Source organism: Aegilops tauschii, chromosome 7 (assembly GCF_002575655.3).
Source record: "Aegilops tauschii subsp. strangulata cultivar AL8/78 chromosome 7, Aet v6.0, whole genome shotgun sequence".
Classification (NCBI taxonomy): domain Eukaryota; kingdom Viridiplantae; phylum Streptophyta; class Magnoliopsida; order Poales; family Poaceae; genus Aegilops; species Aegilops tauschii.
The window spans coordinates 487,940,499-487,964,662 of record NC_053041.3 but is presented as its reverse complement, the minus strand read 5'-3'; the positions used below and the strand labels follow the sequence as shown (position 1 = coordinate 487,964,662).

At 46.5% G+C, this 24,164-nt stretch overlaps 1 protein-coding gene across 3 annotated transcripts in view; it reads right to left on the bottom strand.

Moving 5' to 3' along the window:
• Nucleotides 1–23,572, bottom strand: part of LOC109784995 (rRNA (cytosine-C(5))-methyltransferase NOP2C) — a 45,502-nt gene extending 21,930 nt beyond the window's left edge. For 2 of the 3 annotated variants that reach the window (XR_012189331.1, XM_045230723.2), the window contains exons 1-6: nt 23,318–23,572; nt 20,779–21,103; nt 19,972–20,119; nt 19,652–19,789; nt 15,191–15,253; nt 13,057–13,178 (exon numbers count right to left, since the gene is read on the bottom strand). Coding sequence is in view for 2 of the 3 variants with exons in the window: in XM_045230723.2 (XP_045086658.1) it covers nt 13,057–13,178; nt 15,191–15,253; nt 19,652–19,789; nt 19,972–20,119; nt 20,779–21,103; nt 23,318–23,496 (975 nt within the window). In the remaining variant the exon portion in view is untranslated. The remainder of the gene's footprint in view (nt 1–13,056; nt 13,179–15,190; nt 15,254–19,651; nt 19,790–19,971; nt 20,120–20,778; nt 21,104–23,317) is intronic. The other variant, XM_020343608.3, reaches the window with a different exon arrangement.
• Nucleotides 23,573–24,164: the final 592 nt, after the last annotated feature.

Below are 24,164 nucleotides of genomic sequence, written 5' to 3'. Positions count from 1 at the left end.
GCTGAAGGAGACGAGTGGCAGACACAGCGGAGCGGCGAGCACGTCAGACGGTTGGTGCCGCCCTCATCTATATATGCCTCATCGTCGTTTCCTATAGCGGGCGCGCCGGACCTTGCTTGTTGGAGGCGACCTGACCGGATCTGCGATAGAGCGACAGCGACCTTTCTTGCTAGACGATGCGGTCTTCCGTTTAGGACTCGCGGGAGCCACTTCCCATGCTTCCTCCAATCTGATGCTTACTCAATGGCAACGAGCCAACTAGCATTAACCCTAAATTTATTGCTTAGAGTCAGCTAGTTATTCTTTTTGTTTTTAGGTATGTTATCATGCAAGAGAGATAGTTGTATATTTATCATAATAAGCAGTGCATGTTTCATCTTCAAATCACCGTAAATGTTCGAGAGAATGCAGATTGAAATAAAATTGAGATATGGGGCACTTTGTTATGCTTGTGAGTCAATTTATAAATTATTTATCCTACAAATACAACTGAAATGCCATATAATTTGTTCGTAAACATATAAAGCTATATTGTCACCATCCCATTCCATCTCGCCAACCAAACACCGAAATGTCACCATTCCATTCCAACTATCTTCCTCAACGAAACACAGGAACAGAACCAACCCATTCCAGAGGAATGGAACCATGACATTCCATTCAATTTTGTTCCCCAACCAAACACACCCTAAACTTACTCTGAACTACGACTCGAACAAAAGACCGACCCCTATCCTAGCAACACCTCCTTATCCCTGCAACGAGACATCTTCCTCGGTTATGAAAGCTTCCTTGAAATAGCAACTTGTATTCCCAAGTGGCCATAGGCCAGTATATATACACGTGCATGTGTCATACAATATGCAAAAAAAACTATACAACAGGGAAAAGCAACTTGTATTCCCAGGTGGTCATAGGCTAGTATATATACACGCACATGCAGCAGCAGGGAGTAGGCTAGAGTTGAAACACATAAGATCTCGAAACCAAGTCATGGTTATGGCACGTGGCTAGCTAACTTCCACGCACCCCTGCCCATGGCTAGTTTGGTGATATTCCAGTCCTTCATATCTCTACTTACGGACCCCTACCATGTCAAATTTAGTCTACCCCGACCTCTCTTGACATTATCAGGTTTGGTCGTCCGCTATGCATTGGCGCGCTTCTGAAGGCCTGCGTTGTATGTGCCCAAACCATCTCAGATGATGTTGGACAAGCTTCTCTTCAATTGGTGCTACCCCAACTCTATCACGAGTATCATTCTAGACCCCCCGATCCTTTCTTGTGTGGCCACATATCCATCTCAACATGCGCATCACTGCTACACACCTAACTGTTGGACATGTCGCCTTTTAGTTGGCCAACATTCAGCGCCATACAACATCGCACGTCGAATCGTTATACGATAGCACCTGTCTTTTAGCTTTTGGGGCACTCTCTTGTCACAAAGGATGCCAGAAGCTTGGCACCACTTCATCCATCCAGCTTTGATTTGATGGCTCATTTAGCTCAAATATTGAAAGGTGTCCTTCTGAGGTACCACCTGCACATCAAGGCTAACCTCCTCCTCATGCCTAGTAGTACTGAAGCCGCAACTCATGTACTCACTTTTAGTTCTACTATAAGCCTAAAACCTTTCGATTTTGAAGTTTGTCCCCACAGCTCTAACTTTCTATTGACCCCCGTCAATCTATAGTCGACTAGCACCACATCATCCACAAAGAGCATATCCCATGGGATCTCCTTGTATATCCCTTGTGACCTCATCCATCACCAAAGCCAAAAGATAAGGGCTCACAACTGACCCTTGGTGCGGTCCTATTTTAATTGGAAAGTTATCACAGCCGCCATCACTTGTTCGCACTTGTCACAACATCATCGTACATGTGAGGGTAATGTACTTTGCTAGGACTGTGTGTTTCTCCAAGGCCCACCACATGAAATTTTGTGGTATCTTATTGTAGGCCTTCTCCAAGTCAATGAATACCATATGCAGGTCATTTTGCTCCCTGCATCTCTCCATAAGTTGTCGTACCAAGAAAATGGTTTCCATGGTCGACCTCCCAGGCATGAAACCAAACTGATATTGGGTCATGCTTGTCATTCTTCTTAAGTGGTGCTCAATGACTCTCCCGTAGCTTCATTTCATGGTTCATCAGCTTAATCCCACAGTAATTAGTACAACTTTGAACATCCCCTTGTTCTTAAAGATTGGTATTAATATGCTACACCGCCATTCTTTGAGCATCTTGTTTGCCCGGAAAATGAGGTTGAAAAGCTTAGTTAGCCATACTATCGCTATGTCTCTGAGGCCACTCCCGACCTCAATGGGGATACAATCAGGGCCCATCGCCTTGCCTCATTACATCCTTTTTAAAGTCTCCCTGACCTCGAACTACACAAAACGCTTGTTGGTATCACCAAAGGAGTCGTCCAGTTCAATGGCAGAGCTCTCATTCTCTCCATTGAATAGCTTGTCGAAGTACTCTTGCCATCTATGCTTGATCTCCTCGTCCTTCACCAGAAGCCGACTTGCTCCGTCCTTGATGCACTTGACTTGGTTGACATCCCTCGTCTTCCTCTCTCAGATCTTGGCCATCTTATAGATGTCCCTTTCGCCTTCCTTCATGTTTAAATGCTGGTAGAGGCCCTCATACGCCCGACCCCTTGCTTCACTCACAGCTTGCTTTGCGGTCTTCCTTGCCATCTTGTACTTCGCTATGTTGTCTGCACTCCTATTCAATTGTAGGCGTCTGAAATAGTCTTTCTTCTAATTAATAGCCACATGGAAAATACAAAGGGTAAAGCTATGTATATATTACTCTAACAGTAACGACCACTTTTCTAGGGTTTGAAAAGTAGTTGTTACTACTTTTGAAGCCCCTCGTCGAGACGAACTCACAGGTGAAGACGGGTCGATAATTGGATTAACAATTTGTGTGATAAATCATTTTGAAAATTTGGATTTAGCAATTAAGCCGATGATGCAACCATGAGGTCGACGATTACGCATGAATGCATGCATGCATGTGATTGTTAGTTATATTAGTGATGTCTTTTGACCTTTTGCATTCTAGTCTCTTGGCATCCTCTTGTAGCCTTTTGGCATCCTCATGTATGTGTATATATGCTGGCTTTGGCCTCTCAATAACATAAGTTGCATATTTCCTAACATGGTATCAGAGCTTAGTTTTTTTTTTTTGCACGCGCAACTCGTGCTCGCAATCCAATTTTGCGTCGTCGTTGTTTTCTTCACCGGCCGCTGCTACACCTCCCTTCCCCCTTGGACACCGGTGCTCTCCTCTCCCGGCTAGCCGCTCCTTCGTTCCCCACTAGCTGTTGCTCTTGTCTCGTCAACGCGAGCAGACCCAAGTCACCGGTCTGTGGATTCTTCACGGCTGCCCTGCACGTCCAGATCGTGCGCCGCCCAGCTCGGAGATCGTCAGCTCTCGTCGAAGTTTGGCCGCCGGCACCGGTTTCCGCCCAGGCTGTTGTCCGCGGCGCCCAGTTCCCGCCCAAGATCGGCCGCCGGTTCCATCACAGGCTTCGTCCATATCGTGTGCCGCTGAGATCGCCGGCTCTCCTCCAAATTTGGCCGCCTGCCACCTGTTCCCGCCCAGGCTGTCGTCCACGGCGCCTGGTTCCCGCCCAAGATCGGCCGTCGGCCGCCAGTTTCCGTGCTCCACCGCTGCAAGCTTGCGTGCATTGACTGCATCGGGGTCGCGTGATCCACGTAGTGTGTGCGTGCCTGCTAAATCGCTAGATCAGCTGGCGTGCGTGCTATTCTCCAAGCCAATGCTAGATCGGCTTGCTTAGGTTGCTGGTGGGCCGCCGTGCTCCTCGATTGATTAGCCAGCTTGTTGGGCTGTCCCCTAATACTTCCACTGTTGCATTCATTAAAAAAGAGAAAAAAAAAGAGAAAGTGAGAAAAAAAGAGAAAAAATGTCTTCCTCGTCGGGCTATGTCGCCACCCGGCGCTACGAGGTGGTATTCGATGGTGTTCCTTACATTGACTCAGTCTCGCACATACATCGTCGCTCGGTGCTTGGTGCTCGTTCGTCTATGACGTCGTCGCCTATGGCGTTTTCAGCGGGCTGTGCTAATTGCGATTCGTCGACTCTTCTCGCGTCTTCTGCCCGCGGTGGTGCCCGCTCTACACCGACTCCTCTCGCGGCTTCATACGCGGCGGTGACCGCTCTACGTCGACTCTCCCAGTGGCTTCCACATGCGGCTCTACGTCGACTCGCTACTCTCGATCAACTGTACACGCGGCTTCCACTGGTGGTGGCGACTACTCATCGCCGACAGGTGTTTCTACCTTGCCTTTTCCGTCGTGTCCCTGTCTGCGCATGAGATTGCGCACCTGCGATGCCTGCTTGCTGCTTGGGATTCTTCACCGACAGGTTCTGCAATTTCTGTGACTGGCTCTTCTGGCACTTAAAAACCACCTTCCACTCATTCAGGTACATCCCCATGGATTCTTGATACTGGAGCTTCTTTTCATATGACTTATTATTCCTCATCTTTGACATCCATTCAACCTGTCGAGTCTCTTGTTCGTATTCTTACGGCTGATGGCACTCCTCTCCCTGTAGCTAGTCGAGGCACTCTTAGCACTTCTTCATTTCATGTTCCCTCTGTCGCTCATGTTCCTCGACTTACCATGCAACTCATATCTAGGGGTCAGATTGTTGACTCTAGTTGTAGGGTCATTCTCGACTTTGATTCGTGTTCTATTCAGGATCACCGCACAGGTGCTCTACTTGGTGTTGGCCCTCGACGCCTTGATGGTCTCTTGGAACTTGACTGGCATCGTCTTCCCTCCGCTGCCGCCGCCGCCAGTCTCGCAACCCCTGTTGTTGCATCTACCAGCTCTTTTCAGCAGTGGCATCATCGTCTTGGCCATTTATGTGGCTCCCGTCTCTCGTCTTTGGTTCATCGTGGTGTTCTAGGGTCTGTCTCTGGTAACGCTTCGTTGGATTGTCTAGGTTGTAGGCTTGGTAAGCAGATTCAGCTACCCTATCCTCACAGTGAGTCAGTGTCCGAGCATCCTTTTGATCTCGTTCACTCTGATGTTTGGGGTCCGGCTCCCTTCGCTTCAAAAGGGGGTCATCGCTACCATATTATCTTTATAAACGATTTTTCGCGGTACACTTGGATCTATTTCATGTCAGGTCTTATCTATATACAAAAAGTTTGCTGCCATGCTTCATACCTAGTTTTCCACTCCTATTCGAGTTTTTCATGCAGATTCAGCTGGTGAGTATATCTCACCTGCGCTGCGAGGATTCCTGGCTGAGCAGGGTACCCTTACTCAGTTCTCTTGCCCTGGTGCTCATGCTCAAAATGGTGTGGCTAAGCGCAAGCATCGTCACCTTCTTGAGACGGCGCGTGCCATGATGATCGCCGCCTCTCTTCTGCCTCACTTCTGGGCTTAGGCTGTTACCACTTCCACCTATCTCATCAACATTCAGCCATATGCTACTCTACAGGGTGGTATTCCTCTCGAGCGTCTTTCTGGTCATTCTCCTGATTATTCGACGCTTCGTTTGTTTGGCTGCATTTGCTATGTTTTGCTTGCCCCTCGTGAACGCACCAAACTGACCGCTTAGTCTGTTGAGTATGTCTTTCTCGGATACAGTGATGAGCATAAGGGCTATCGGTGTTGGGATCCTATCGGTCGTCGGATGCGTATTTCTCGGGATGTGACCATTGATGAGCCTCGTACCTTCTACCCACCCCCATCCTCCTCGGCCTTTTCCACAGAGGACATCTCTTTTCTTACATTTCCGGATACACCTCCCTTTGTGCCCAGTATTCCTACTCCTCGTCCCGCTGTTGCAAATCCGACCCCGTCCTCTCCTACGGTTTCTTCTCCTCCCTCATCGCATGACTCTCCACCTTCATCACCGATACCTTCCCCTTCTCCACCTTCATCACCGATACATTCCCTATCACCACCTCAAGTGGTTCCACCTCATCCCTCCTTTCCTTTCCATTATACTCGTCATCCACTTATTGCGGATGAGTCTAGTGATGTGCCCTCTACTTCTGGTGTGTCGTCCTCTCGGCCGACTTATGGTCTTCGTTCTCGGCCTTGTCCGCCCCCTGACAGATATTCTCCTTCTCGCTATGGTCTTTCGACCATTCTTGAGCCGACTTCTTATCGAGATGTTGTTGTTCATCCTGAATGGCAATTTACGATGGCTGAGGAGATTGTTGCCCTTGAGCACACCGGCACATGGGATCTAGTTTCTCTTCCTCCCGGTGTTTGTCCCATCACTTGTAAGTGGGTCTATAAGATAAGGACTCACTCTGATGGTTCTCTTGAGTGCTATAAAGCTCGTCTTGTGGCTCGTGGCTTTCAGCAGGAGCATGGCCGTGATTACGATGAGACTTTTGCTCCAGTGGCCCATATGACCACTGTCCGCACACTTCTCGCCGTGGCCTCTGTTCGCCATTGGTCTGTGTCTCAGCTTGATGTGAAGAATGCCTTTCTAAGTGGTGAGTTGCGTGAGGAGGTTTACATGCAGCCACCACCTGGGTATTCTGTTCCTGATGACATGGTTTGTCGTCTTCGTCGCTCTCTCTATGGCCTTAAGCAAGCCCCCCGTGCCTGGTTTGAGCGCTCCGCCTCTGTGGTGACAGCAGCTGGTTATTCACCCAGTGCTCATGATCCAGCGTTGTTTGTCCACCTTTCTGCTCGTGGTAGGACTCTTCTTCTATATGTTGATGACATGATCATCACTGGCGACGATTCTGAGTACATTGCCTTTGTCAAGGCCCGTCTCAGTGAGCAGTTCCTGATGTCTGATCTTGGTCCTCTTCGTTACTTTCTTCGGATTGAGGTTTCCTCCACCTTTGATGGCTTTTTTATTTCCCAAGAAAAGTATATCCAGGATCTTCTTGCCCGTGCGGCTCTTAGTGACGAGCGCAAGGTTTTTGAGTCGCCGACTAATCGCCAAGTCGTCGCAGCGTGGCTGGCTCGCGCAGGCGACTTGACTCAGGAAGCGAGTCGCGCGACTAGCTGGCTCGCCCGCGACTTGCCGCGATTAGTCGGCAGCTAGTAGCCGCCAGTCGCGTGGCTTGCTCCATATCAGCCCACCTGCCAGAGATATTTTTGGGGAGGACAGGGGGGATAAATAGAGGGCCACGGGGGAACTACAGAGGAAGAGAGGGAAATGGAGGGAAACCGCGCGGGTCTCCTGACCTAGGACTCCAGATCGACGGCCGCCGGCGACGTGCCCCTCCAGAGCCTCCTCCGCCGGTGACCTGCCTCCTCCGCCTCCGCCTCCATCTTCTCCTGCGCCTGCGCCAGCAAACCCTGCAGGTATGGCTCGTCCCCCCTCTGCCTCTCTTTGCTCTGCTTCTGCTGTTGTGTGCTCTGCTTCTGCTGCTGTGTGCTCTGCTGCTGCTGCTGCATACTCTGCTCTGCTGCTGCTGCTGCTGCGTGCTCTGCTGCTGCTGCTGTGGGGACTGGGGAAGGAGAAGGACCGAAGGAAAGATAGCGTGGGGTGGGCTCTGCTGTAGATCTATGTGCTCTGCTGCTCTATGTACTGATGTAGTGATGTGCTCTGCTGCTCCATGTACTGATGTAGTGATGTGCTCTGCTGCTCTAATTAGTAATTACTAATTACTACTTGTGTTGTGCTGTTTTTTTCTGCAGGCACCTTGGCTGCAGCTAGAGGATGACTGACCAAATTGCCAATAGTGCAGCCGGCGGCAATGGGCCTGAGCCTGAGCAGTATGATCCATCCAAGGATCCTAAGCGGAAGGCAAAGTCGGGAGACCCTGGGTGGAAGTATGGGTATTGGCATGACATGAACAGGAGGGATAAGATACGATGCACATTTTGCGGGACAGATGTGCATGCTGGAATAGCAAGGTTCAAGCGTCACCTAGCTGGGGCTAGTACTAAAGGGAAGAAGAATTCTATAAAATGCAAGAAGGTGCCAGAGGCTGTTTCAAAGGAGATGCTGGATTTCATGAAGGCCTACGCAAAGAAGCATAATATGCCAGGGGAGTCTGATAAAGAAGATACAGCAACTGGTGATGAAGAAGAGGATGCAACAGCAACTCAAACTAGTAGTAGGACAGCAAAAAGGAAGGCCGAGACTGTCCAAACTGAATTACCGACACAAAAGGCTTCAAGAACAATTGCCGGGATGATTAGGAAGACTCCGGAAGAAGTCATTGAGCTAAGGCACTCGAAGAATCCTTCTCAAGCCGCATTGAACGCAGGTTGCTTCAAAAGGACCACCGAGGATAAGGATAGAGTTGATGATCATTGGGCAGCATTTTTCTTTGCTAATGCCATTCCCTTCAATGTTACCCGATCAAGAGCCTTTGAGATTGCATTGGAGTCCACCGGGCAATATGGTCCAGGCTACATCCCCCCAACTATTCATGCTCTTAGGCTTCCACTTCTTGTGAAAGCAAAGAAGAAGACACATGCATTGAGAGAGCAACATAAGCTGGCATGGCAAGAGTATGGCTGCACACTAACGTTCGATGGGTGGACCGATGGGAGGACTAGGCACTTGGTCAACTTCCTTGTCAATAGTCCAGCCGGGACTTTCTTCATTGATAGCGTTGACATATCAGCCCTAGTAGCCAACAAAGAATTGTTGGCAGATTTGATGGAGAAAAGGATCAACGACATTGGAAGAGGCTACGTGGTTCAGATTTGCATGGATAATGGTGCTAACTACAAGGCAGCGGGTAGACTCTTAACGGAGAGGATCCCTACATTATGGTGGACCCCTTGTGCAGCTCATTGTTTGAACCTTATGTTGGAGTCCATTTGCAAAATCAAGCAATTCAGCGAGTGTATTACAAATGGAAAAAGGGTGTCTACATTCATCTACAGGCATGGCAAGGTTTTAGATGAAATGAGAGTGAAGACCGGCAATCGTGATCTTGTGAGGGCTGGAGCTACTCGCTTTGCCACAAATTTTCTCAACTTGCAAAGCTTGCACAAACATAGGCAAGCTCTCAAAGAATTGTTTGTGGGTGATGTTTGGCATAGCAATAAGTTGTCAACCTCACCGGTGGGACAAAAAGTTCAAGAAGATGTGCTGTCCATTAGGTTTTGGAACTCGGTAGAGACTTGCATGAAAGTTTCTCTACCTCTTCTAAGGGTGCTAAGGATTGTTGATGGCGATGAGAAGCCGGCGATGCCCGAGGTTATGGCAGCAATGGATTATGCAAAGGAGAGAATCAAGGCTGCGATAGATGACAAACCAACGTTGGTTAAGAAGGTGACAAAAATAGTAGAGGACAAGTGGGAATCTCAAATGGGGGTGAAGTTGTATGGAGCTGCACTATTCTTAAACCCAAATAGGATCTATGGTCTGAAAGCTAAGCCCGAGAAAGCACGATATTGTCAAAGGCTTAGGCATATGTTTAATGAGGTGCTATTGCACATGGAGCCCGATGATGATAAAGCAAGCATGATAAGTAGATTGGCTGATGACTATGAAAGAGGTGAAGGTGAATGCTTCAGCTCTAAGTTGGCAATCAATGACCGAACAAAAAAGAGTCCTCGTAAGTTACTTCAGCTCTAGCCTTCTACTTTTTCATAAATTTCAGCACCTATCTTTTTTGGCTTACGAATTCTAACATTGTCTTCATTTGTACTTATGTAGTTCTTTGGTGGGGTGCTTATGGTGGCCTTGCTTATGAGCTGCAACATTTAGCAAAGCACATAGTTAGCCTTTGTGCTTCAGCTTCCGGTTGTGAACGAAAATGGTCTTGCTTTCAAAATGTAAGTAGTAAGTACCAACTTGATGTTCATTGTACTTCTGTAGTTCTTTGGTGGGGTGCTTATGGTAGCCTTGCTAATTGTTTTCTTGTATGTTGTTTTCAGATCCATAGCAAAAAGAGAAATAGGTTGGAGTTCCAAAGACTTAATGATTTGTCATATGTTCAATACAACCGGAAGAATGCCGATAGGTTCCAAAAGATTTGTGAGGAAGGCTCCAAAGGGACTAGGTCTGACCCATTAGTCCTAGAAGACTTACAATGGGACAATGAATGGGTTGACCATAATGCCCAGCCGGTTTATGAAGGGGCTGATATCACTTGGGCTCAAGTTGACGAAGCTGTCGGTGCATCTGAAGGTCCATTGCGCAACCTTAGAAGCCGTGGGAGTGGGAGCCAGGCTGCTGTTACCCATGTCTATTCTCGATCTCGAGTGCAAAACCAAGTTGGAGAAGATGAGGACGAGGAGGAGGATGCAAATCAGGAGGTTGATCTTGAAGATTATTCAACAAGTGAAGATGATCAAGAGGGAAATCAAGGTGAAGGTGAAGGTGGAGGTGAAGAGAGAGGCTCCATTGGCTTTGATGATGATCTGGATTACTAGGACGACTGATGGAACTTGGGCTGGTGTGGCTTCATTTTGGACATATGGAGTTGGGGGCTCTTGGGGCTGGTGTGCCTTATTCTGGACATAGGATTTGGGGCTGGTGTGCCTTCTTTTGGACATAGGATTTGGGACTGGTGTGGACCGTGTGGCTTCTTTTTGGACATATGGAGTTGGGGGCTTGGGGGTTGGGCTGGTGTGCCTTATCCCTTATTTTGGACATAGGATTTGGGGTCGATTTGGGGCTGGTTGTTAAGAGTTAAGAACTTGGTAGTTCGTAGTTAAATGTAATGAACTAATGCTTAATTTCTGTTGTAATACTTGTTGCTGTGATCTGTGATGGTATTTATATGTAGAACTGCTGCTGTTTTCCTTATCTGAATCAGGTGATCAGGTGCAAAGAAAAAAGGATCATCAAGGAAAACAAATTGGGACAGATGGACACACAAGAAGTAAGTTCTCCTCTTTATTTGAACTCAAATGTGCAAGTTTCCTATTACATATATACTGCAAGGTGCAAACAACTTGATGCTCATGCTTGCTATTACATTTATACTGCAAGGTGCACCTGCAATCAACAAAGACGAGCTTGCACAAGGTCAGAAAGGGATTTCCATTGCCAACTATAAAAGATTACAAGGTAATATAACTCCTAATTCTACCCCTAAATCCTATTCTAAGCCATGGCGACTTGGGGAGAGTAATAAAGCCAAGTCGCAGACTCAAGCCAGCAAGCCACTAGCCACAGCCTCGGCGACTTGGCTTGCTCGGCGACTCAAAAATAGAGGATGAGCGCACCGTTGAGACTCCTATGGAGCTCAATGTTCACCTTCGCCCTTGTCTGATCCGACGCGTTATCGTCATCTTGTTGGGAGTCTTGTCTATCTTCTTGTCACGCGTCCGGATATCTCCTATCATGTCCATATTCTGAGTCAGTTTGGTTCTGCTCCCACTTCAGTTCACTATAGTCACCTTCTACGTGTTCTACGATATCTTCGTGGCACGATCTCTCGTCATCTCGGTTTCCCCCGTTCCAGCTCGTTACAACTCCAGGCCTATTTGAATGCTACGTGGGCTAGTGATCCTACGGATCGCCGTTCACTTTCTGCTTACTGTGTTTTTTCTGGTGGTTCTCTCATTGCCTGAAAGATGTGGAAACAGACTGCAGTTTCCCGTTCGAGTGCAGAGACTGAGTTGCGAGCTATGGCTCTTCTGACAGCAGAGGTGACTTGGTTGGTTACGATGGTTACTGGAGGATTTAGGTGTTTCTGTTACTACACCTACCACCCTCTTGTCAGACAGTACTGGTGCTATCAGTATTGCGTGGGATCCCGTGAAGCATGAGCTTACCAAGCATATTGGTGTTGATGCTTATTATGTGCGCGCTGCTGTGCAAGATCATGTTATTGCTCTTCAGTATGTGTCTTCTGAGTTACAACTAGCAGACTTCTTCACGAAGGCCCAGACTAGAGCGCAACATGGATTTCATCTCTCCAAACTCAGTGTTGTGGATCCACCATGAGTTCGAGGGGGGGTGTTATATTAGTGATGTCTTTTGACCTTTTGCATTCTAGTCTCTTGGCATCCTCTTGTAGCCTTTTGGCATCCTCATGTATGTGTAGCCTCTCCATAGGGCAAAATTCCCTTGACATGCCACGGCGTCATAAGATTATCTATCACAAGAATCTCTTTTATTTAATTGGTCCTCTACCCTCAATAAATGTGGTGAACTCCTTTTGGAGACACATATATCTGACATACCGCAACAAAGTCCAATTTTTCGCAGACACTCTAGTTCCAATATGCAGCAGCGCCAAGCTTTGAGGTGGAGCATGCCGGACTGAGCAAAGTGGTTTGTTTTATAGGAGATAAAACCCAAATCACTGAGTCTGGGTAAGAAATGGAATAAGGTCTAACAGGATGAGAGCACTAGCTTTAGCCTTTTGGAGAAGCAAACAGAAAGCACCCATGTTGCATACGAGTCGGATCATCAATTAGGAAAGAATGGAGTTAGAATTGAGTTATCCTAGAGTAAGAGTCAGACTATAAAGTCCTAGCCAGGATCACCCCAACCCATAGGACCAAGTTGTGGTTGGATGGCGAGAAGGTTGATTGTACCCCTAGCCCACTAGGGTTCAAACCCCAAGTTTGCGGCCATGTGTGTTTCACCAAGGCATGATGTTCCTTCAATGAGAGGCTTCCTGCCGATAGCGAGGTGCCTGGTGACTTCATCAATCTTAAAGCTATGTGACTCTATTCTTTTGTAGGTGCATGTATGTGTGTGCTTTAAGGTTGTACTCGGTGTTTCTAAAGAAGAGGATCACCCAGCCCAGAATAATTGCCTTTCCGCTTTTGAAATTCTATTTTTACCTTCCCCAAATAAATCAACCATAGCTCAGAGCTCATTGACACAGATGAGGGTGAGCATGCATTATTGTGTTACCAATCCGAACAAAGCTTGAGATTCACAATCTTTTCTTCCCTTCTCTAGTTCCACAAAAGACCAGCACAAACCACTGTAGTTTCTATTTGCCTTTTGTCATGAAAGAAGGATATTTCATGAAGCCATATATAACACATCAAACCATGACCCGGACACAACATGCAGGGGAGAAACATGACCACATAAGCTCAGACGGCAACATTAACTCGATGCAATATCGTATGCTGAATCTAACATAATGAATTACCTTATTGTGAGATCTATCAAGGGCAACAATTTCTCCTTTGTCCCTCATAAGGATAGCAATTGCTGTTGTTTTCCCTCCTGGAGCAGCACACATGTCCAATATTTGCTCTCCTGGCCGGGGATCTGTTAAATAAAATAAAAAATAAAAAAATTGCACATAAACACATCAGGACAGGAAATACTGTTGTTTATATGAAAAAACACTCAAACCCAGGATAACCCAAGGTCTAGAAGCCATTATAATTACAGAAGCAAAATTCCAAAGCATGCAAGTAATATCTTGTAGGTCAACCATATGTGGACATGCATGTTGCTAGGAGAAAACTAAATCAGATGTCCCACGGTTCAACATTTCAACTGCTTTGTTTCTTAGCAAGAGTAATTGGTTGACTATTCCAACAACTTCTTTTGTAGTTTCAGTTAAATAAAATACGTAAAGACAGGCTATAGCTCATGCCCTCTAACCTACCCCTGCCCCTCCCGGTGCCTCCCCTCCCAACAGCCCCACGCCAGCTCCTACTCCAAGTTCGGCGGCCACCTCCACAGGAAACATTTCTATCCATATTTAAACAGTTAGAGATCATAAGGACGAGCAGCATAGCTGTCCGTCAATGACATACACCTAACAGCATGGCCATAGCAAATGAGATAACCCAAAAGCAATCCCAACATGACACATAAGCAAACGGCTATAGGCCAGCAGTGATAACAAACATAGATAAAGTTCAAAAAACCAAAAGATTTGAAGGGCACAAAGGAGCCCATCCCACCAAGGCCATCAGTCCACATCTTCATTGATAATCCTTGGAAGCTGAAGCTTTGCTGCATTGGAGGGATGCCACAGTAGCCAGTTCCAGTGGCCTGGGTGGTGTCCAGGGGCAGATAAGGTGCAGGCTGGCAATAAGGTGGTGTGATGTCCAACTCCAGGTTTTAGAAGAGGGCTTCTTGCAGGAAGGAGATGAGACCCCCGGGAGCTTGCCCTTCTTAGATTGCAGAGGGTATGGCATCTTGAGACCATCATGAAGCTGGCTTATGTGAGCGCTCCTCCTGAGTGAAGCTTCAGACATGAACAGTTTGCGTTTGCACCTGAAGTAGGTGATCCGAACACCTCTATCATCCTGGAAGCGATCCTCAAAACGATCAAAACAGGAAACATGCTGTGGGAGCAGTAGCAGCGGGTCCTCTGACAGATTCCGATCAAAGCAAAGCTTCTTAGCGGCAGTACGAAGGTCAGCAGAAGTACTCATATTGACAATAAGTTTGAGGGAAAGGGTGGCTGAGATCCTGCATGTCTACAGTGACCCTCTTTTCAGGAGCTTTGATGTTAACAATAGAAAAAGACATTTAAGAATCTGAATATTTTGCCATTCGAAGAGCAACTCCACCGCTTCCTAAAGACTGACAGGAGAGTTAGCCCAAGCAGTGTCCACAGCGACACTCTCATGATCAGGAGCACTGTCGCTAACACTGTCTGAATATGCATCACTATTATCAATCAGCTAGATCTTAACAGAGGAAGGAGGCTCTGAAGACTGACCATCTTGCAGCTGTTGGTCTCTAACCAGGGTAGGAGGGTGTCCAGGGTCCATGGGCAATTGAGCAGACACATTATCATTCACATTGTTATTCTCACCATATCAATAGGATGGTGATACTGGACAAGACCATGGTAAGGATGTGGGTCTACATGTGCGAAAGGGAGGTCCTCAGCATACGGAATCTGTCCTAGAGGCCTGGGAAGTTTGGAAGCATTGGAGTGCCAGGATGTTCGAGGGAGCTAGGCCAAACATTCAGGCTCTTCTGCATAGGGTGGCCGACGGGTGTGCTTAGCGGTGCCTCTGCCCTCCACGAACACCTTCTTAGGTTGCTTGTCCCCGACTCTTAGTCGGTCTCAGTGAGGTCATGACACCATCCTACAACTACTATTTCCTTAGCTGTAGCCATTCTTTTATTGTTTACCCCGTACCTTTACTTAATCCTAACTTGCTAGAAAGCGAGCAGCAGTTTGTTTTCAGATACATATTATACATACAAATAATAAAGACCACAGCAACAGATAAAATGAGTTGGATAAAATCACACTTCTGGTTGATGTAACAACAAAGAAATGTTCTAAAAAAAAATACAAGTCATACCAAGGACACGAGCAGCCACAATACTTGGCAAATTTTGAAGAAATATCTCCCCTTCAAGCACGTCTAAATGATAAAAGAAAAGGACAGTTAGTTTTAATGAATCTGAAAATGTACAGTACAACAGATGCGAAAGGCATTTTGCATCATCCACAGTTCCATGCTATATCACTTTTTCTGAGCTTTGGAATGCATATCACCACGGTCCACGAACTAGTAGGTCAAACTCAAGATAAATATATGTGTTGGTTACTAGTCCAGAACAACAGATATGATTTACAGTGAAATGTCCGTTATGGAAATATGGAAGCTAACTATGGCTAATGGTAACTTTGTGGGGATCATTGGCACTAGTTCTCACTACCACAGACGATTGCTCAGGTAAAGTTAGCTTTAGGCCAGATATACTTCATGAAGATCATTGCCATGGTACTCCCATATTCAATATACTTCTTAAACAAATCTATTATATCGATTTTTCATTCTCAAAATATCTTACTAACTATTTTAAGATACCTCAAGTACAGGTCCTATGAGAAAATATCATCAGAGCCCTAAGTTTTACGCACAGAAAAGTATAGAACTCAAGCGAAATTTTTCATAAAACTGACTTTGGGGTATCTATTAATTACTAATGAGGCACACTTAAGAATGATAACAACATATAATCACTTTATCTATGTGATTAACTTGGTGAAATTTCTTGAACCTCACTTCTCTATTCCTCTTCTTAAGTGAACCAGGCTCTGACAAACACACACATGCGCGCGCGCACATTCAAGCCCCCTATTAACTTGACTTCCTAGCATCGTCGATTTGCAGGTCGTCATAGTGACACGCTGCCGGCAGCCACCAGGATAGAGCGTCTCCATCAACCCTGCTCTGATACGATGTGGTTAACTTGGGAAAAAGTTTGGAACCTCGCTCTATATTCCTCTTCTTCTATACATGCATCTATATATTGGCCTTGGGGGCTAGGCTCCAATGGCCAACAGTCGGAGATGATTCCGGCAAATCCCTCGGTAAGGTATCCTGCCGTGGTGATTGTCGGAGGGGAAACAAGGAGGCGAGTTTACCCAGGTTCGGGCCCTCTTGGTGGAGGTAAAACCCTACTACTGCTGAGTATATTGCGATTGGGGTGTACAAAGTACAAGTATGAAAAGGGATTGTAATGTATCTATCGACTAGCTCGGCCTCGGCTTATATAACATACCGAGGCCCCTAGGGTTACACAACTAGTCGGCTACGTACGTGGAGGGGAGTCCTCCATCGCTCTCGCTTCCTTGTATTTGATGGCAAGGCTTCTAGAGTCTTCAATTACGAGGCCCGTGGGCTGTACTGATGGCCTAGGGCAAAACCAGCCTAAATGGCACCCTTGGATTGGCAACCGACATGGTGCGGCACCCCTGGGCCGTAACACCGCCTGTAACCCTGAATCGGTCTTCAAACTTGGTTGCACCTTGACCAGCACCGAACTGCACATTGTCTTCAGCTTGCCGAGGTTGAAACTGGTTCTTCAAAGCTTTCCCTAACAGCATCTACTTGCACTCGGCCTTCGAATGACTCAAATGACAGACTGCTTCCGAAGTTGCACGAACAACTTCGGTCTGGAATTGTTGATGAAGATAGCTGACCTGCGCCACAAAAAAAATTCCGCGCATCCAACCCTCGCAGGCTGAACTCCCACGCGACATTGACAAACTCAACTTGTCCAGTCTTGCTTGTCAGACCGGACGGGTCTCATCAGCTAGTCAAACCGGACCATGTGTCAGACCTGAACCACTAGTCAAAGTGACAGTGTGGGAGTGGGCCACACCAAGGCCACGTCCCATGAACTAACGACGTGCGCCTCGATTCCCGCACGCAACTAACGACAGACTCCGCGATCCCCATGCGCCTTTAACGCTGTTATCAGGATACGAAGAGATAGCTTGCTGCGTGGCGTTAATTGATGCCGTTGTTCAACCTCCCATACACCTATATAAGGGCAATGAACCGAGAGGGGGAGGGCTTTACACTCACCTCCTCCGCTTCCTTCTTCCTCGCACCGCTGCCGCGTCCTGCTGCTCCGCTACGCGGCCACACTACAGCCCCAACGCAGCACCACCACGCCACCATGGGCAAGCGCCGCCTGATGAACGGCGAGCCCGTCAACACCGGGAAGGTCATCGCCCGCAAGGAGGTCCCATCGAAGACCAAGGGCAAGCGGATGTCTTCCACTAACCGGCGGCCAGCTAGAACGCCTCGCAAACGGTGGTCGTCTCCCTCAGCCTACCGTCGCCTTCTCGCGCTCTCCGGTCATCGTGGCGGAGAACGGCGATGTCTTGGCGGAGGCCGTGCCCAAGCCGGAGCAACACGAACAGGTTATTTTTCATCCCCCTTCCTCATCCACGGTATTGGATTTCCCATTCATCCTTTCTTTTGAGGTCTTCTGCATTTCTATTGCCTCAAAATCCACCATCTCCCCCCCCCCTCGATCTTGTGCTTCATCACCCTTTATGAGACCTTTCTTTGTGTCGAAACCCACTTCGGCTTGTGGAGGAGGTACTTCCAAGTGGCTAGATCCGAGTAACTCATCGGCGACTTCTTGGAAACCAATAAAAACATGGCAAGAAGAGTGGTTCTACGTCCACAACCCTCCCCAAGCTGGTATAGTCACACTTTTTAGCCAGGTTCCCCCAATCAGTTCCCCAATAACGTCATTCCTGAAGTCCCAAAAACAATTTGGTAGAAACAGCCACGGTGAAGAGACTTCACCGTAGAGTGTGCGATCTAGCCGACAAAGGCGTGACCCATGTGCACGTGATGCATGTGGCCCTAAGCCGAGGTATCCAGCCACTTCAATCCCGAGCTCACCCAATGCATAGGTACACAAAGGAAGATGATCCCACGAGGGCAATATGGGATCCCTTCTTTGAATCCAAATTCGTCCAAGAGATGCTCTCCCTGCTATTCAAGGGGAAGATGTCGGACTTTCCCACAGCACTATCCAACATGGGCTTCTCAGCCAAGGTGCTCGCTGCCGAGGTAAACATCACTCATCTTTTCCGCTTTGTCAATCCTCATAATCCAAACTGACTGATAATTTGTTCTTTACTCGGCCACATCGCTCATGGAGACCATTCATCGGCTCTGCAGCCCAAGGACGAAGAGACCTCAGAGATGACATTCCTTCACTCCGTGGACAACTCCTAGACTGCCACACGTACGCCGGCCTCCCACAACGAGGGGTTGTCGAACTCCAGCACGGAAGGCTTTATTGTTGTGAAGCGCACCCTAGATGAAGGGGCACCAAGCTCCCAGGTCGACCCGCCAAATCCGCCTAAAGAGGAAGAAAGGTGGGAGAAGCGCCAGAAGATACGCCTGGACCTAGCTACCAGCTCGGCTCCAGCCATTCCTCGCCCAGCGCCACGGGTCATCGTTCTACTGGCGCCACCACGAAAAAGTCCGAGCAAGGCTTAAAGAAGACCTACAAGTCATGTTTTCAGCTACTCTGTCCATTATAGTAGACTTGCTTTTTATATATAATTTGTCTTGCAGGCCACGACGCAAGATAGGCGCCGATCTGGCTGGTGCCTCAATGGGCACTCCAGTCGTGACCCTTCATACCATGTTGCGCACTTTTGCTGGGGCACTGATAGCGGTGCCGATCACCCAAGCTCCTCCTTGCCCCAACATCACCTCCGCTTTCGAAGAGGACGAGCACAGCGAGGGAGCCAACCAGGCCGCACCGGATGATAGGGCGCAATCTGGAGGCGCCACTTCAAGAAGCCCACCTGCAGGCCAACCCCGAGCTTCTGCAGTGGAGAACGGAGGTCGGGAACAAAGAAAATGTCGGGGTGGTTAATTCCCCGGCTCCACAGACGCAAGAGCACCAATTGACACCGTCGCCGTCCTCCATCGATGAACCATCTTCACGCCCAGGGATATCGAAGGCCCTCGTCGTTCACACCGCAGAGGCAAGGCGACTGCCTGCCCTGTGCTCTGTCAAAGCAGTCATGACCCGGGTTCCATTAGAATTCTAGTGCACCGTTTCGGAACATTGTCCGCTCTGCACCATCGGGAGACTAAATAGTCCTGGCTCAACCCCTTTCTAAATGACAACCAACGGGACGCCCTGCGGTTCCTGAAGGAGAAGGCAGACTGGTTAAACCTCGGAGTTAAGCGGATGACCAACGTCTTTCGCGTCGCATGGAAGCGATGTTCTTTGCTCCTTTGCACAAAAATGTATCAAAAAAATTACTATTTGGCAGGAGCTAAGTGGTTCGTGCAGCTTAAGGCTACTGTCAACTGAGGATGTTTAGTAGTTTAATTGCTTCGGTCATGGTCGTTTTGCTGTCACTAACGCATATGTAATTTGGTGTTGTTTGTTTGGATTTGTGGGGTTGTACTTCTAATCTTCTATACACTTTTTCTTAATGCAACGATATGCAGCTCTCTTGTGTATTCAAGAAAAAAACATACCATTAAAAGATGGTAGTTTGTATACCCTCTCAGTCATCTCTACTGCAACTCCATGAAGAACACGAAATATTCCTGCCCTTGACATTGCAGCAATCCCTTGACCAATGTACAAACCCTTTCTCTCTTCATAATGTGCATCTGCAATGTTAAGTAGACTTTACAACTTATGACCTTGTATTTTGATCAGGGGAAACAACATTGTACACCAAACTAAAACAAATACAGCTCAACCATCTATTCTAAGGCATATAAGAAAAAACATATCAATTTATTCAACAAGGCATCAAAGAGAACTGGCAACTTCCACTACAAAAACTCGCCTGACTGCAACCCCTGTAGAACGATTCCTCGTGTTATACCAACAGCCCAACCACTGTCCTTGACAGGTTGTTCAATAGCGACTGACACTGCAACCTTATCACCCTTTTCAACATGTGCACTGCAAGCTAAAACACCAGGGACATACACCTAAAGATAAAGCAAATGAACAGGAAAGATCAAACATACAGAAAAGGGAGTGTGTGCTTCGTAATAACAGTGAACTTGCAGTGAGATAGCATCTACGAGTAGTAAATAAGGTATTCCAAATTTCAAATTCCAGGGAAAAGATGTAGATGGATGAAGACATTAAGATCAATGTACACCACCCAGTCTAGCACCAAGGACTTCTGAGAACTCTTTTCAGTAATTTATCGAATGCAGGTCAAAAAGCTCAAGAGAAAATAAATAGATGCAATAGTCAGCAAAGGGAAAAAACAATATAAGCATATTACATTTAACCAGAAAAAGGGAAATAAATTAGCTAACTGTAGAAGGGCAACAACAATCATTCCGAACTTGTTAAAGGTAGTTTAGTAAGATACAGTAGGTATTCCCAGTGCATCATGAGCATGTTTGTGACATTACGAACGATGTTTTGACTTACTGAGAAGTAGATAAACATGCATGAAAAATGTGGCAAATAAATTTGGGATTGGGAGTGATAACGCAAAACTTGACATCATGCAAGACTTGAATGGCAAAAAAGAAGTCTAATGTCCTACGTCAATGTGGAAGGGTCTGAAAAAAATATGGAAGGAATAACCAACAGTGTCTTTTGAAAGATGGTGGTGGTTTTTAGAACACACCTGGGCTCCTCGAAGAACTGACTCTGCACATTTTCGACTTACAATTATCTCCTTCATAGAGTGACCAGGTTGGTCATTGTAATGCAGAGCATGTGGTCCTGAACCTCGAATAAATAGAACATTTTCAAGGCCTGAATACGGGCACTTGTGCACCAGGTAACTCCCTTCATGTGCTTGCTCTCCACCATTCTGCTCACCGATCTTCAAACCATTAAATCCACAAGAAAGTCCATTCTGATTTACCAATTTCAGCAGTTTTTGCATGACAGTATGAGTGGTAGACTTTAGAGTATTCACACGGATGCAAGAGTAGCAAGAAGGATGCCTGATCAAGAAAGTTAAACTTAGTTTAGTCATAACATAACATTAACACCGTAGGTCATTGGAAATTGGCACGAAACTGCAGATTTAGCTCCTTTTACTACTGCTACCATCAATCTCTACTTGACTGCATGGTGAAGTCACGAGCCACTCTAGTTTTCCACTTGGTATTTCCCAAGACTAAACATAGTAAAGAAAAGTATGTACAGTATAATGTGAAGGAAGCCAAGGACACAAAGTACTATCCCAAGAAAACTCACCATAATCATAATATCCTTGAAGTGTTGCTACGATTTAGCAACATCCACATGCTCAGTGAAGTGATACAAATGGTGTTTGTAGTAATAAGTGGAAGCAGCGAAAGCATATGCACAACAAAGTTCAGTTGGTGGGGTTTGAGCCAAGTTGCAGTTACATGCTCAAACCTCACAAGCTTTAACTCTCAACCCCAAATCATCTTGCTTTTCATCTCTTTCTCGAAACCCATTCTCCTCACACCATATGAATTAGGAAATTAACAGACAGTCATGGAATCAGAAAATTCGACAATCAATACACTTTTGTGGTGAATTGAAGATGAATTTTCTATAAATCAATTGGCCAAGTAAAAGCACACTTCTGTTCTTAAATACCCCTTTTTGAGTTATATTTCTCTCCAGCTTAAATGTTCTTTTTTTTTTGAGAAAACGCAAAAGCTTTGCACCTTGTTGTACTGAAAAGGCAGGGATAAAGTTAATTACACAACCAAGTTGGCAGGTTGGAAACTGAAAACAAGACAAGCAAAGGCAAATGCTCATATTCCTCATCCTTAAACCTAATCACATAAAAAATCCTAAACTTTTACTTACACAAAAAATTATTCCCTCCGTCCCATAATATAAGAGCGTTTTCGACACTAGTGTCGAAAACGCTCTTATATCGTGGGATGGAGGGAGTACTTAATTAACTACTATGCAAAAAGACTTTTTTCCTCCTTCAATCATCAGAGCAACTAAGTAGAAAGTCTAAAGTCAAACAAGTATTGGGAAATCTTGAAACAGTAATTCTAGTTGTGTTTTGCTTTAGCCATTAGATTAAGACTGGTCTTTCCATAATCATATCAGCACCTGGTTTCTGTTTGTACACAGCCACTGTAGTCTCACATTACTTCAGAATCATAGTCGACTGACTTAGGATAGAACAACAGTCTCAGAGTTGAGCTTGTTTTTAAGAACCATGCAGGAGAGATCAGAGTTAAGCTTGTTTTCTATTTGGATTTTTAGGGCCTCTTTGTCTCTTTTATTCGCATGAACCTATGCAAACTGTGCAAAGTAATATGATATAAATGCATGTGCAAAATAGAGGAAGTGGTAAATGTTTTGATTCCTATGAAATTGCTTTGGTTTCTTAGAAACGGCGAAGTATTCCTATCATCCAATGTAGGAGAAATTAAACCACAAAGTCTTCGAACCAATGAGGCCGTTATTCTTCCAAGACATTAGAAGCTTAACTGAACTCTTGGGCTCCTCCGCAGTTCAACCTTAACAGATGACCATTGTTAGACTGCAGGCAGGCTCGCGAAGCGTGGCTTGCAGCATGCCCCATGGCGCTTGCTTTGTGAACAGTCAGAGGAGACCATGGCCCGCCTCCTCACCGGCTGCCTCTTCCCTGAACCTTATGGCACGAGGCCCTTTCATGGATTCAATCGACCACCCGGCTGCCCATTGTTGGAGAATACTTCGTGGATTGGTGACAGCAAGACATCCACTCTGCCCACACCGCCCCTCGAAAGGGCACCTACCTATTCAATGAGCATGCTGTGGCATGGTGGATCTCGAAGCAGCACAATGCCGACTTCTTCCACAATGTAGCCCAACACCCACCAGCTTCCCCGACACAATCACGGCAGAGGTCTGTCTGCAGGCAAAGACAGGGGCACTGAGGCAGTGCTGCAGTGGGTCTAGCGGTGTTGCTTCCGACCCTTCTTTGGGCTCGTACATAACTATTCTGCTATCAACGCATCGAGATGAAAAGCTTTTCGAGTTTCCAGTGGAACATTGAAGTACACAAAACTAACAAAAGCATAGGCACCGGCTGTCTAAGGGCAAGGCCGCCCGCAGAAAAATGTTTAAGCTTATCGCGGCAAAGACCCTAAGGATCTATTCCAGCTACCCTCGTCCGAAATCAAAGCAATAACCAGCAAGGAACCTAAGATTAGCAGGAATTTAACCGAACTCACGCAAGGGCTTGGGAGATGCGGGCGAAGTGGTCGCGGCCGTACGCCGACGCGAAGTACTCCTCGACTTCCGGCTGCCACCGCAGCCCCGGCCTGAACGTGTACCGGTCCGTGGCGGCAGCAGCACCAGCAGCAGGCGCAGCCGCCGCCGCCGCGGGGGAGGCGGAGGGGGAGGAATCCATAACTGCGATGGCGGTCGGGAGGCACTTGGGCGGTTTTGGGGTTTTTTTTTTTTTTTTGTTTCTCAGGCAAGGTTTTGGGTTTGGGCCTTCTTTGGGCAACGACTCAAAAAAAAGAAACTCTGCTCAGGCTTTGTCTAAAAAAAAACTCTGCTCAAGCTGACAGTACAATAGAAGTAATGTACAATTAAAAATTAAAAATTATGAAACTGTTTATGACAGACATTTTCGTGTTATCTATAAAAATGTGAGAAAAGAACATGTGAAAACAGCAAAATCCATGCTAGAGAAAGTAGCCTTCGAACATGTTTTTGTTGTTTTCTCAAATCACGACACATGTATTCTTTCATAAAATTTACAGGCATGTAGAATACATGAACATGTTTGTTTGAAAAACACATTTTCTTTCCCGCAAAAAAAAAGAAAAAACACATTTTCTAAAAAAATTATCTATTTGTTTTGATTTTAGTCAAAACACTATCCTCCTCAAATAGTTGTCAAACTTTCCCGTTTGTTGCTTTCTCCAAGGACAAAAAGCTTACCGTTCAAGGGTCATGGAGGCGATCTGAAAGACTAGAAGCACCCTTTCACATGCATGTCGAACTGGTCGGGCTCTGCATGCTCTTGTAGTCCTTTGAAGGTGTAGTCGGATATGGGTTCATACTTTTTTT